Source organism: Pantherophis guttatus, chromosome 6, assembly GCF_059756535.1.
Source record: "Pantherophis guttatus breed Tessera chromosome 6, ASM5975653v1, whole genome shotgun sequence".
Classification (NCBI taxonomy): domain Eukaryota; kingdom Metazoa; phylum Chordata; class Lepidosauria; order Squamata; family Colubridae; genus Pantherophis; species Pantherophis guttatus.
In genome coordinates, this window is record NC_142068.1 from 58624669 (window position 1) to 58640423 (window position 15755).

Consider the following 15755-nt stretch of genomic DNA (forward strand, 5'->3'; position numbering starts at 1 on the left):
TTATGACCTTTCTTGCCTTTCTTTCTTGGTTGTTAAATGAATCATTGTAATTGTTAAATTAGTAACACAGTTGTTAAATAAGTCTGGCTTCCCCATTGACTTTGCTTGCCAGATGGTCGCAAAAGGGGATCACAAGACCTTGGAACATTGCAACCGTCATAACTATGACTCAGTTGCCAAGCATCTGAATTTTGATCATATGGCCATAGAGATGCCAAACGATCGTAAGTGTGAAAAACGGTCATAAGTCACTTTTTTCAGTGCCGTTGTACCTTCAAATGGTCACAAAACAAACTGATGAAAATCGAGGACTCCCTGTAGTCAGGAAGGCTATGATCATTTTAAAAAGAGAGCTTCAGTGTCATTGTGACTTTTATTAATTTTTTTTAAAAGTTGCAGATAGAAAACAAGTTGCAACCTTTTCAACAAACTTACAGGATTAGGGGAGGTCTGGAAAAGGTCAGGTATGGATAGGGAGACGCGATGTGAAAAGACCTCAGGAGGATAGGCAAACTGGGTAGAATCAGGTGGAAGACTAGACAAGCAGCATGGAGAAAGTAGAAGAGAAGCACCCAGGATGAGGAAAGGCCAGACAAGGTGGGCTGGGCAGATGCAAATAAAAGAGAGGAATTGGCCAGAAATAGAGTAGCAGACAAAGCAAAGGTCAGCAGGGAGGGAGAGGAAGAGAAGAATAGAAGAAAATATATGTACTGTAGCTCAGAATTGTGGAATCCTTGAGGCTTATCCAAGCTAAGAGAAGACCAAAGACTCCAAGGATAACATTGGAAAGTCTCAAGGCCTGGAGGATTTGTGTGGTTCACTGGATTCTCCATCAAGTCATATGTGACCCACAGGTCTTACATTTTGTACTACTTAATACAGTTTTATGCTTTTAATATGGAACTCTTTCATAGTTAATAATAACTCTTTAGCAATCTCTTGCATGTCATGCATGCTACTAGAGAGAGAGAGAGAGATGTAATTTAATAGGGGTGTGTTCTCCAAGTTGCTTTTAAGAAACAGTAGTAAGTTTTGTCAAGTTACAAACCCATAGAGAATAGAGAGTCACAATAATTAGGAAAAAAGTAAAATTACAGGAAGAAGTCACAAGCAGCTCACTTCCAATCTTTATCTGAATGAATCAACTGAACTAAAATGTGAATTACATTCAGAGGTTGTTCATTTGCTGAACTTTGTACATTCATAGTTTACTGAAAGTTTTAAAGAAACTCATTTCATGCAAAATATTTTAAAAGCTACTGTGTTTTGTTTTAAAAAAAAACCCTAAACACAGACTCACCATCTCCTTCGGTTCCAGCTGTAAGATATAATAAAACTGATTATTAAATCTGCAATCTATTTACATCTATGTCTATAGATAACACACAAATATGCACAAACAAATAAAACAATTTCCTTCACCGCAATAAAATTCAACATCTTCAGATATTGTCAGGTAATCAAATATTTAACATCACATGACTGAGGCTGTGCAATGTACACTAAAAACTAAAACAGCTGGTGAATTGCAATAGTAAAAGGTCATGCAAATGCAGAACTTTTTAGAATTTTGTTTAAGTTCCGGGTCTTAGTTTTTTATAATTATATTGATCCAAATAGGACTTTTGTCTGCTGAATCACTGCATCTGCTGCTGTTAAACTGTAACTCTTTTCTCTTTCATTAGCTATTGTGAATGGTATGGCAGGCTACTAGCTTTCTTCTGGAAGAATTTGCTGAAATTCATCTTTTTTTGTTCACATATAAAATAGATTTTGTTTTAGAAGTTGGAAGTAATAACAGTGTTGGAAGGGACCTTGGAGGTCTTCTAGTCCAACCCCCTGCTCAAATAGGAAGCTTTATACCAGTGTTGGCGAACCTTTTCAGCACTGAGGGCTGAAATGGGAGCACCCATCCATGCACAGACAGGAGCACTAGAACTAGAAGAGCAGCTTTCAGGTGTGCACATGTGCACTGGGGAGCTGCTCTTCTGGTTTCTGGCACTTCCCTGTGTGCCAGCTGGCCGGCGTGCATGTGCGCGGTGGAAACCGAAGAGCAACGGGTGACAGCTGGTGTGCCCACAGAGATGGCTCTGTGTGCCACTTCTGGCACACATGCCATAGGTTCGCCATCACAGCTCTATACCATTTGAGACAAATTGTTGTCTCGTCTCTTCTTAAAAACCTCCACAGTTGGAGTATCCACAACTTCTGGAGACAAATTATTCTATTGATTAATTGTCTAACTGTCAGTAAATTTCTCCTTAGTTCTAGCTTGGTTATCTCTTTGATAAGTTTCCATCCATTGCTTCTTGTTCTGCCTTCAGTTGGCCCCTCTTCATTGTGGCAGCCCCTTAGATATCGGAATATTGCTATCAAATTTATTTATTTATTTATTTGATTTATATACCGCCGTACTACAGAAGGACTCAGGGCGGTGAACAGCCACAGAATAAAACACATAAATACAAAAATTTAAAATAGAATAAAAACGAATTAAATAATTTGGCTGAGACAAATTTAAAATACCCAATAATTTAAAAACAAATTAAAATTTACATTTAAAAGGGGAAAAGATTTAGTCCTGTAGTCCTTCTTTTTATTAAACTAGAAATACCCAATTCCTGCAACCATTCTTCCTATGTTTTAGCCTCTAGTCCCTTAATCATCTTTGTTGCTCTTCTCTGCACTCTTTCTAGGCTAGAGTGTCAACATCTTTTTTATATCATAACGACAAAACTGGATGCAATATTCCAAGCACTGTTTTACCATGGCATTATAAAGTGATACTAACACTTCCCGTCATCTTGATTCTGTACCTCTGTTAATGCAGCCTAGGACTGTGTTTGGTTTTTTGGCAGCTGCAGCACACTGGCTCATATTTAAATGATTGTCCACAAGCACTTCTTCTGTATCTTGAGCTTATCTTTTGGAGTATTGGCTATTCCTGCCAGCTTGGTGTCATCTACAAGTTTGATGAGTTCCCTTTCTAGGCCCTCATCTAAATCATTAAAGAGTACTGGGACAAAGACATAGCCTTGGGCTCCCCCACTGCATACTTCCCTCCATATGCAGAAGCAGTTCCATTAAAGACTACACGTTGAGTGTGGTTGGTCAGCCAGTTACAAATCCATCTGGTAGTGATGCTGTTTAACCCACATTTTTCTATTTTATCAAGTAGTAGGTTGTGGTCTATTTTATCAAATGCCGTACTAAAGTCCAAGTAAATTATATCTACAGCATTTTGGTGGTTTACTAATTTGTCACATTATCAAAGAATGAAATAAGTATTTTCTAGCATGATCTGTTTTTGCTAAACCCATGTTGGCTTCTGGTGATGACTTTGTCAGCAGACTTCTATCACTGGCATGTTAATTTCATGCTTGTTTTGCCTTCTTCATGTGGTTCTGACCAATGCACTTTGACTTTTGAAGGTAGAGCAGTCCTATCTGAATAGAATTTCAGAATTTTGAATTAACCACATCCAAAGTAATTATAGTAAAGATACTAATAAAGTAAATTACTAATTTATTATAGTAAATTAAAGTAAAGATATTAGTAGTAATATCTACTAATGGTTTTATTCATAATCTTCCCTAAGAACTATAATTATAATATTTATAGTGGTCTTAGTTTCAGAGAACTTGCAAAATCACAAGCATTCAAAGGTTGATACCAAACTCCATACTGTGAATCATTAATACTTTTAATGTAAAAATATTCCCAAAGTAGCCCTTGGCAACCTATTTCCCACCAATAGGATGAAATCCCCAAAAAATGGGGGATACCCACTTTGATAAGATACTCCACAGTTTGGTACATTATTATTATGCAAGAACATATGAAAAATATTCATAAAAATGAAAGAGAAGACTTACATACCTGGTTTATACTTTTCATCTGTAAAAAAACAATTTTCATAAAATTAATGATTAATTAATCATTACCACATGGATGTTGTTTAAAGTTTTTTATTTTAAACTTTTTTATTTTAAGATCTTTGCTTCAGCACAAATAGTAAACTGAACTGAGAGAAACGAGGTAAGTAATGACTGCCTTGTTCAGTGACCATTTGAATTCTCATGGCACTGGTCCTCAAACTTGTGACCATCACAACATCCCTACAGTTACTGCAAATCCCCATTTCCTCCCGATCAGCTGGGACTTGGAAGGCAGAGAATAGATGAGGGTGGGGCCAGTCAGAATTTTTACTACCAGTTCTCCGAACTACTCAAAATGTCCGCTACCGGTTCTCCAGAACTGGTCAGAATCTGCTGAGACCCATCTCTGGATCACATGATGTTGCACTTAACAAACACAGATGAATCTCTTAATTACTGAAGTAGAGTTAACGTTATAAGCTGGGCACAGTCATGTAATGTCTCATTCAGTGACCACATTGTTTAGTATTAGAGTTGCTGGTTCCTATTGTGGTGTATTAATTGAGACCTGCCTGTGTTTTGTTCTCTGAACCCGTTAAGAATGGCCTTCAAATTCAGATCAAATGCCAGCATTAAGCAAATTGAGCATATCATGATTGCTCTTGAGGTTTTAACTTTAACGTTATTAGTGTTTGAGACTCTTCTACAATTTATTTCTGGATTGTATAGCAACTGAAAGAGTGGGAAATGTCAATGAGTTGGAGTTGTGGAATGGCATTGTTCTACACTGATTGGCTGAACAATTAAGAATGATCATTTTATGTAATAAGGTTTCATCTTCATCTTTTAGAATTTAATCAGTTGCTCAATAATTGCTCAATGTTTGAACTTCTGCCTTCACAAAGAAGAATTTGATTATACCAGACATTCTCAAATAAGTCTCTGCCTTTCCTAGGGGACTAACAGATAAACTATCAGAACTTCCCACATGATTCTCTCTTTCCATATGTTCATAGTTATCCAAACATTAACAGAATGCCATGGGAACTATCATGAAAAAGGCTACAACCAATAGACCATACAGTATGCAACAGGGAATATGTGGAAGGGCCATTCAAGATTTGCCTTCAAGTACTTGTCCTGTTTCTTCTTTCTATTGCAGGCTCATAGTTCATCTCGAATGATTAATTAAAAATATCACTTAAAAGGTTGCATAGACATTTGAGGAAACCCACATTTAGCATACTTTAGTGTAACATTTGGTAAGACACTACTAATAGTTTACACTGGGATTCTGTTAACAACAGCAATTGGGACTGCAGGAATTGCCCACCCTAAGTGATGCAGTCATGCTTTATGGCCACCCTACTTTGTGACAGAAATTTTGGTCCCAATTGCTATTGTAAGTGAAGGAGTAGTTTGATCATCTTGAAAGTTCGAGTGAATAATTTCCTCCTTGTCATGGCTCCCAACCTCTGAAACAGAATAGATAAGGACAGCCTTCTCTCTTCTAGGGTTCCAGAAAACTTTTAAAACCTGGCTTTGGTCCCAGGCCCGGGCTTGATGTATCAGCATTATTGTGTTTTTTTTGTTTGATTTGTGTTATCTACAAGTTAGTTTTTCTTTAGGATGTCTATTTGATTTGATAAAGTATCAAAATCCATAAGTTTTATGGATTTTCCAATTTTGTATGCTGCTCAAAGTCTAATGGATTTGGGCAACTAATACGACAAGAAACAACAAGAAACAATAAAACAGATATCTGTAGTTATGTAACCATCTTACCCCATGAGTGCTTCTACAGCAGGGATCTCCAAACCCCAGTCCATGGACCTGCAGTGGTCCATGTCATGCCAGCAACCAGGCCTTGTAAACAATGTAAGCAGCACACAAAAACACACTCCCTCTGGTCCATGGAAAAACCTTTCTCCATAGAACCGGTCCCTGGTGCCCAAATGTTGGGGGGCGCTGCTCTACAGTACTATTTAGTGAATAACCATATTGATTCCACACTTCGAGTAAAAATCAAGACTTAAGAAAACCCACACATACCTGTGCAGAGAACGGTAGCATCCTGTTCATGATTGCAGTTATGCACTTCCCATCCAGGGTTCTTACAATCCCATAGAAAAAATTCATCTCCTTTGCATTGTACGTCACTTAGGACAATTTTGCCTGAGCCTGAGCCAAATTTAGGCCAGGACAGGGCTTCTACAGCATTCCCACATCCTAACTGTTGGCAAACGACCTCAGCATCTTTTATATCCCAGTTGTTGCCACAGACAGTTCCCCAGGCTCCTTTATAATACACTTCCACGCGTCCCTCACAATAGTTGTACGTGCCAGCAAGCCTTAGAGACAGTCCTATGCAAAACCAGAGTGAACAGATTAGTATTATTTACATCTGGAAGTGAATAAAATAGAATAGGTTTAGTTCTTTCATTTCACAGACTAGACTTCCCTGATTCTCGGTGTGTATCAAGTATCTTGAGAATTCTGGGAATTATAGTGCCAGCATCTGGAAAACTATCATATAGGTTATCTTGAGACTGAAAATTTCTTCAAACAGTAGTTAAATGCAAAGTGAGTTTTAAATAGCAGAATAGTAGGTATTTATATGTATTTATTTTTAAGGAAGGGTGATAGAAAACTCAGTGAAAATTCCAACCACTTAAGTACTTCCTTTTCCCAAGCTATCCTGGAAGTGCCTTATTTTTATTTTGCTTTATGTTCTGTGACAAACATCCAAGTTTCACATCTAATTCTAAGATGAATTCTCATGTTTTATAATTGCACAGTTCTGTTCTACGTATTTTTGCATGCATTTCTGATTAATAATAATGTTTGCAAGAAATTTACTCAAATACATTTTTGAATGTCATTAGTATCAATATATATGCTTTTTAATCTGTGCTTCCTTAATATAAACATTTGATGGACATGACAAATAGGATAAGAATATTGCACTGCGATTCAATTTTCACAAACAATTTCCACAATACAATTTTGAACAGGTATATTAGATTAAAAATACAAAATAATAGAAAAAATTCATTTAAATGTGCACCAGACTAATTTCTTTCCCATATCTAAATGAGAATCTTCTTGTGATTGATTTTGATTATATGTGTTTGGGGATGTGATATAAAAGAAAGTTGTGTTTTCAAAGGGAAATTTTTGCCTTTGCAAAAAGCACATTTTCTTTAGATGCTCATTTTGCTTTACTAAAGATAAGAAGGTATGAAATATAAGATTTATATATGCTAAGATTAAAAAAAAAGTTTTTTTTTAGTTTAGTTAGTCTGACATTCCATCAGACTAACTTAGTGTTGTATACAGTCACACTAACCTGGAGTTGGAGGTGTTGCCGTGGTAGATAGAGCTGACACTAAATTGAGATTAAAAGAAGCAGATTATTACAATAATTATCACCATCATTGCTATTATGATAATAATTTCCAAATGCATTCAAACTCTTTGATTGCACTGTACAAAGAATACTGAATTCATACGCAGGAATATTAACTGAAACAATCAAAATCTAGTTTCCCCAAAATTAAGGCCTAAGGCATAGTGCCACAAGGGGGAGCTAAATCTTTACTTTTAGTAACCTGTCCAATGTAAAAACTGGAGAGCAATCCATTATTATACTAATATAATGTTAGGGATCCTTACCATATTAATAGTTGCTCTAAAGGTGGGTCATTAGAAGTAAAACCAAAAAAACCTACTGAAACCCAATACATTTTGTGCTTGTACTAATTCAACTAGAAATTTATTTTTGTAAAGCTACCACATCCAGGTGAAAAAATATCTGGCCAACTTCATGATGGCAATTAAAATGCTCTATACATTCCTTGCTGCCATCTTGTGGTTACCTGAATTTCTCCAGATCAGATATAGTAATCCGAAATTGGTTTATTCGTTTTGGATTGCAGTTTGATTCCCATCTTTTAAAAAAATAATTGAATCAGATGGAAAAAATAGCTTTTACTGATAAATAAGGTTTGCAAGCCAATTATCATGCAAAAAGGTTCAGTTCAACACTACTTTTGATTTATCGCTCTTAATGGTGGCCCCTGTCCAAAAGTAGCCCTAATATCAGCTGTGATATTATTATATTTCTAAGCGCTTTAATTTATACAAAAAGGTAACATTGGATCTACCATTAGTAATGGTAGGATTAGCTTTGTAATACCCCAAATCTGAATCCCCTGGATCTGTCCTTATAGTTCAAGGGAGATTGAGAACCCGAGATAGATCATGTTCTATTATATTGCTCAGTGGTTATATTATTGAACTAACAGACCAGGTGCACCTGATATATTTTATACTTTTCATTTTATTGGCAGATGCAGATTCAGGTTTTCTGTGTGGCTAAATATTGTGCTATAGCTTATTCTGGATTAATCAATGATAATAAGTTTTCACTGATTGATTGCCTACAGCAGTGGTTCTCAACCTGTGGATCGCGACCCCTTTGGGGGTCGAATGACCCTTTCACAGGGGTCGCCTAAGACCATCGGAAAACACATATTTCCGATGGTTTTAGGAATAATTTTATGGTTGGGGGTCACCACAACATGAGGAACTGTATTAAAGGGTCATGGCATTAGGACGGTTGAGAACCACTGGCCTACAGCAAAGGTCTTCAAACTTGACAGCTTTAAGACTTGTGGACTTCAACTCCCAGCTATGCTGGCTGGAGAATTCTGGGAGTTGAAGTCCACAAGTCTTAAAGGTGTCAAGTTTGAAGACATCTGGCCTACAGAGTCTGGAATTTCCTTCCTTCCTTCCTTCCTTCCTTCCTTCCTTCCTTCCTTCCTTCCTTCCTTCCTTCCTTCCTTCCTTCCCTCCCACAAGTGGTGACTGCCAAACTATCAGTCAGTCAATTGCATGTAAAACAAATGTAGTCAAAATTTCCAACAGGCATATTTTCTTTGTAAAATGGCTACTTTCTTTTGGGATGAATGAAGGAAACTTTGTTCATGCCAGCCCATACCCAGAGTCTGGAACAGTGGAACTTAGACATAGATTTGATACTACTTTTGCTCTGTATGAAAAGGTGACTAAGCGCTACACGCTCATGCATATTTAAGTTCTTATCAGTGCTTTTACAAGGAATACTAATTTTGAGAATCTGTATTATATACCAAATGAATCAGGGGTGGGTTCTACTTACCTTTACTACCGATTTGCAGTGGGGCAGCGCATGCGAAGGTTCTGTGCATGCGCAAAAGCATTTTGATGATGTTGGGGTCGGTGGGCAAGCCTCCCGCCGGTTTTAGTACCGGTTCTATAGAACTGGGGGCAACCCACCACTGAAATGAATCCCCTCCCATCTAGCCATTCCTGCTTGGCATCTATGCTTCTGCTTGAAAGCTACAGCTGCATCTGGAACTCAGTCATTTGAACAGTATTTTTAATCACTTTCACTTGTCATTAAACTAATAAAAACAACAGTGGTCGATGACGAGACATAGATTGAACTTATTGGACCAAGAGGAAATGGCGCAAAAAATAAAAAGATCCAAGCATTATTGTTTTGAGAACGCTAACAAGTCAGGGAGATGGCTGGCATATAAACTAAAAAAAGAGAAGGAAAAAAACCAAATATTAGTATTAGAAGACTCCCAGGGTAATTTGCTGACGAAGGAAGAAGACAAATTAGAGAGTATAAGAAAGTTTTATGAAGGTCTATATAAAAGTGAAGGAATTGCGTCAAACAAGGTAGAACAGTACCTGTTGGATGCTAATCTACCGTTAATCCCTGAAGAAGAAAAGGAAAGGTTAAATGAAAAGATCACTATAGAGGAATTAAAAACGGCCCTTTCTAAAATAAAGAAGAACAAAACTCCAGGCCCAGATGGTCTTCCCGGGGAATTATACCAAAAATTTGATGATGCCCTAAAATTAGAGTTACTAGAAATACTGAATGAGGCTCTGGCGGGTATCACAATTCCAGATTCGTGGAGGGAAGCGTATTTGACGCTTATTTTGAAAGAGGGTGCTGACCCGAAACAGATATCCAACTACAGACCTATCTCATTGTTGAACGCAGATTATAAATTGTTCACGAATATAATTGCGGAGAGGTTCAAAAAAATTTTAAATCGGTGGATACACAAAGATCAAAATGGCTTTCTCCCAGGGAGACAGATCAGAGATAATCTGAGAATAGTTTTAAACACCTTTGAATACTACGAACAACATCCTGAAAAACAGCTGGCCTTAATGTTTGTCGATGCCCAAAAGGCATTTGACAACTTGAATTGGACGTTTATGATAAATCAAATTGACCTAATGGGATTCGGTACTAACTTTAGGAAGATGATTGAGAATATCTATAAAAACCAGAGGGCAAATATACTAGTGAATGGAGACAGAACCCAATTGTTCCAGATTCAAAAAGGAGTGAGGCAGGGATGCCCCCTGTCTCCCTTATTATATATTTTGGCGCTAGAGGTGCTACTTAGAAAAATAAGAGCTAACAATGATATCAAAGGATTAAAGATTAGGAACGAATTATTCAAAACCCAAGCTTTTGCTGACGACGTAGCCCTCATAATGGAAGACCCATTAGAATCCGGTGGAAAATTAATGCAGGAAATACAGGAATATGGAGAGGTGGCGGGCCTTAAACTCAATAAGGATAAAACTAAATTAATAGTGAAAAACATGACAGACCTTCAAAAGGAAGAATTGGAAAATTTATTAGGCCTCCAGACAGTTAGGAAAATAAAATACTTGGGAATATGGATCACTGCGAGATTTTCCTCATTAAAAGATGATAACTATATCCCCCTTCTGCAGAAAACACACCAAGACCTTGAAAGATGGAAAAAGCTCAAATTGTCTCTGATTGGTAAAATTGCAGCGATTAAAATGAATATCCTACCAAAAATTTTGTTCCTATTCTAAAACATTCCGTTATCTTTAGATAAAAAATTCTTTTTGGACTTGAACAAACATATCAGGAATTTTCTGTGGGAGGGCAAGAAATCGCAGATTTCTTTTAAGATACTCCAAGGGAAAAGGAATTTGGGAGGTTTTGGGCTCCCTGACTGGGAACTATATCAAAAGGCGGCAAAAATAATCTGGATTAAGGAGTGGATCAAGTTACAAGATAGGAGAACCCTGACCTTGGAAGGACATGACCTTCTAGAAGGATGGCACTCCTACCTTTGGGATATAAAGAATAAGAAAAAATCCTATTTTCATAAACATAAAATTAGGGAGACCCTTATTCGCACGTGGGTCGAAATTAGACAGAAGATCTATACGAAAGTACCCAACTGGCTTTCCATCCTGGAAGCCTTGGCGGCACCAAACAGGAGAGATAAGTACAAATGGGGTACATACAAGGACATCCTTGACGAAGAAGGGAAACTTAAATCGCTGGATCTATTGAGAGATCAGGGCCTAAACTTGATTGGTGGAACTATTTTCAGATCAACTCAAGATTCCAAAAAGACAGAGACAAATTTGGTATAGCAGCGAAATTTGGGAACTTTGACAAAATTATTTGGGGAACAGATAAGAAAATGTTATCAAAAATCTATAACTTTCGATTAGATGAATATAGGGCAGAGTCCATAGCAAGAAATCAACTGAACATCTGGGAAAAAAATCTAGGACATAGACTAAATTTTAATGATTGGGAGATAGCTTGGAATAGAAACTACAAAATAACTAAATCGACAACGTTTAGGGAAAATCATTACAAATTGTTACACAGGTGGTATCTAGCCCCAGCGAGGCTAGCCAAGATGTTTCCAAATCTCTCTCCCACATGTTGGAAATGTGGAAAAACGGTCGGCACCTTCTACCACTTATGGTGGACCTGCCCTGAGACTAAAAAGTTCTGGTCCAAAATCCGATACTGGCTCTGTGAAATAACGGGACAGGAGGTAGTCCTAGCCCCAGAGCTTTTCCTCCTAGGCATAACTGAAGAAGGCTTCAATAACAAAAAAAACCCAACTGATAATCCAGATTATAACTGCGGCTAGATTAGCCTTCGCAAAATGCTGGAAAAACAAACTTATGCCCTCAGAAGAAACTCTAATAAATAAGATCCTAGAGTGCGCAGAAATGGCGAAACTGACAAGTGAGTTAAAAAACGAGGACAACTCAAAATATTATGACATATGGGGTATTTGGTATCACTGGTTGAACAATAAGATGAAAACATGACCTTAGAATTTGACTTGGCACATGTATTATAGCTATATTGTTTAAAATAAGGTATAGTTAAGGATGAAGTCTTTTTTTAACTTTTGTTTCACTATATTGTATAAACACTGCACCTCCGAAAGGAGAGATAGATTGTATATTTTCTTTTTTGTTTTGGAAAACTTAATAAAGTATTTAAAATAAATAAATAAATAAATAAACTAATAAAAATAAATCAAGTCTCCTGATGTTGTGGGCGTAAATAGAACAACAGCACTAAGGAAATTATCACCTCTTTTCTTGTTGCTTCCTTTTTTTCTTTTTTGCAACCCCATAGTTCCCCAAATCTGCTTGTCCCAATTAAAAGCAAGTTTGGGTTTCTGCTCTCATGCCACTATTCTATTGGTAACATATGCAAAGGATTTCACAACTTCACCAAATGGGTCCTAAGTATAGCAGACTTACACATTTACCGCCTGAATTTCCTCTTCTTAAATTCAAAGTTTTTGAAAAGTACTTAATGCCACCATTAAATAATAAAATAATAAAACTATTAGCCTTTGTGCAATGGCATCAGGATTATCATTGCCAGTTAAATCTGCTCTTCCCTACTCCTGATGCTAATTTCATTCTAAACTTTGCCTTTGGAAAACTTCCCACCTTCCAGAGTTCAGTATAGATATATAGTAGGTAAGTTACCTGAGCCAATGTCCTGAAGTACTTCTGCAATTAACATTAAAAACAGGGTGGGTTCCATGGCAGTATACATTCTTGTGAGTCTTTTCCTTTTGTATAAAGATAGTTGGCTACTTATATACATTGAGACTCTAAGGGAGTGGCTTACCATTTCTTTTGCCAATAATAAAAGAAAAGAACGAGAAGGTCAGTTAAAAGTCTCTCTCGCTCTCATATATACACACACACACATAAACAAATACACACACATACAAAGACAGCTGTATCCTTGATCACTGAACAATACATTTTTTTGAAAGTTTGCTTCCTGAAAATCGTTTGGTGATTATGATAGACCTCTTCCAACTGAATGCAAATATAATTTCAGAATGACTGTATCTCATAGGAACCTCGAGAAATATGAAATTAACTTTTAATGATGATAATGTATTTAATGGCATAATGCTTTGGACAGGCTGTATGAGTTTCCAGGAGCTAAAAGTGCTTTGCTGATGATTTTCATTTGTATTCAGTGTCTGAAGCATTTCCCTGAAACGTTCAACAATATACAGCCAGCACTGATGGATTCCCAAAGAAACGTCTTTCTAATGGATCATGCTCATAAGCCAAGACCGTTAACCAACTGTCAATGTCAGCACAGAAAATGAGGTGGTCAACCTGTGTAAAGAAATTTGTTAAATCATTCTGGCAAAAACAGAAGATTTTTTTTTTTAACAAACTGGTACTTGAGAGGTTAAATTACAGGTTATGTTTGTGATCAGCAGCCAAAAATCTACAGGATACACCCCAAAGTGTCCATGAACTAAAATCTTTGTTTTCCAGTGTTTAAGATAGTATAGGAAAGTTTGAATAATCAGCATTATAATGCTAGATTAATATCTGCTTTCCTGGATATGTCTTTTAGTTGAGACAAAAGCTAAAGCCTCATTTCTGTGCAAACAAAAATACAGAAGTTGCTTAAAGTCAGATTTTTATCTTAAAATAGTCTTTTCTAGATGTGTGCTTACAAGTATCTAACATAAAGAAACCTATTATGTTATCTTCATTTAGAAATGATCAGAAACACAATATCAACTGATGAGCACAGACAAAACAATTAGACATATAACAAGTTACAAACACTGTGCAATCCTGTGTATACATACTTAATATTTAATATACTTAATGTTCTTCCTTCTTGGTGATGAACTATGTACTATTAGTCAAGATTTGTACTCTGTGAGGCTCAGAGAACAGAAGTTCACCCTAAGAACATTTCTGCTTACTTTGCCACACCTGAAGTTGCACATTAGTTCAAATTGTCAATGGCTGGTTGTGTAACTCATTCCATTGTAACACACTGGAAGGCTAAGATCAAGAGAAATAACTAGAAGTTTGAGTCATCTTCTTCTTAATACTAACTTTGCTGATTACTTTCATATCAGACTAATTATACTTTTGTCATAAAACAAGACCTTTGAATTTGGTTTTTTGAACTACGATGAAAAAAGTTTATTGTTGTTTCCCCTCACCTTGGTTGTTTTAAAACAGTTTTCCTCACTTTCTTAATTGTTTTAAGTAATCCCCAGATTCTTAAAACTTATACAAAAAAATGCATTAAACTGTAAAATGTCCATTTATTTATTTCTGAAAAATAGTTATATGAAGATCTGTTCCAGGATTACAAGGTCAATGATGGCACAACACATAAGGAAGTATTTTTCAGTTGGTGTTTTCCCCTACTTATTTGCTTATCTCATAATGGTCTTTTGAATATTGTGAAATCTTGTATAAGTAAATATATCACATATGATTCTTTTCCAATGTGTTTTATAACTGTAGCAGGAAACACCTGCCAAAAGCTAACAAAGACATGAAAAGTTTTAAAGATTTAGTCGATGTTGAATTAATTATTATATTATTCTGTTATATTTTTGGTCAGTAGAACTGAATCAATTTGCCAACACTTTTAAATTTTATGTCCAAAGTTTTCTTAACATTTGACTTCCACAAGTTTGTTTTCTTCAAAGCACACTATTAAATCAGATGCCTGATACCAAGATGAGTTGGTAAATTAGCAATACAGCTAGTCCTTGAGATACAGCTGTAATGAAGGCTGCCCATTAAAGCTGCATGTCACAATGGCTGTTTAGTGAAGCATCTCACTTAATGATCTCCCATCCCTGCTCTCCCAATACAATCATTAAATAAACATGCAGGTGTTAAGTGGAACACAGGGTGCCTCAAGGTTGAGGCCTTTGGAGGCCTAGCACAGACCCAGGTTCACTTGCTCTGACCTTCCCAAATCTCCCCTCCATGACCCCCTGTGCTCTGTTTCCTGCCCCTTGGATCCCCACAGGCATTTTCTCACCCCCTTTGTATCCCCTCCCTCCAAAGTTTTAGGCCTGATTCCAACCCCACCGCACCAAACCAAACACCCTCCACCTTTTGGAGAGCTCTGAGACCTTCAAGAGTGGATACTTCATTATACGGCCCTGTGGCATGATTCCAGAAGCAGCAGTGATATTTACCGCTCCCAGAATGCAATTTGGCTACTGGGAACATAGGTAATTGAAAAGGAGTGTATGGGGCCGGTTACAGATCAGGCCTAAGGCCAGTTGGAAGCTGTTGGGGAAATGTTTGCGGGTGATGGTGGGGGAAGATAGGTAGAAGATGGCACTGTATCATCCCTGCAGTTGATTGTTAGGGCAAATGAACATGGGAGTGCTGCAGCAGCTGTAAGTTTGGGACCTGGTCATGTAGCTTTTGGAGGGTCTGCCATAATTTAGAACAGCTGCTAAGCAACTGATCATAACTTGAAAACTACCATGCCCATTTGCTTAAAAACATTGACTGTGCTGAAATCTTGATAAGACATTATATAAAAGCTGTGAAATGGCTAGTTTATGTGTAAAAGAAAGGAATATATAGTATCAGTCTTTAGGCTAAGATCAAGAGAGGGAGGAGAAGGAAGAGGAGGAGGAGGAGGAGGAGGAGAGGAGGAGGAGGAGCAGCAGCAGCAGCAGAAGC

General features: G+C 37.1%; 1 protein-coding gene across 2 annotated transcripts in view; it reads right to left on the reverse strand.

The window, feature by feature from the left end:
* Positions 1-12863, reverse strand: part of LOC117676695 (scavenger receptor cysteine-rich domain-containing protein DMBT1-like) — a 41271-nt gene extending 28408 nt beyond the window's left edge. For both annotated transcript variants that reach the window (XM_087872979.1, XM_034436385.3), the window contains exons 1-5: positions 12750-12863; positions 7228-7266; positions 5931-6242; positions 3880-3897; positions 1301-1318 (exon numbers count right to left, since the gene is read on the reverse strand). In XM_087872979.1, the coding sequence (XP_087729105.1) occupies positions 1301-1318; positions 3880-3897; positions 5931-6242; positions 7228-7266; positions 12750-12819 (457 nt within the window). In that variant the 5' untranslated portion in view covers positions 12820-12863. The remainder of the gene's footprint in view (positions 1-1300; positions 1319-3879; positions 3898-5930; positions 6243-7227; positions 7267-12749) is intronic.
* Between the last annotated feature and the right edge of the window lie 2892 nt (positions 12864-15755).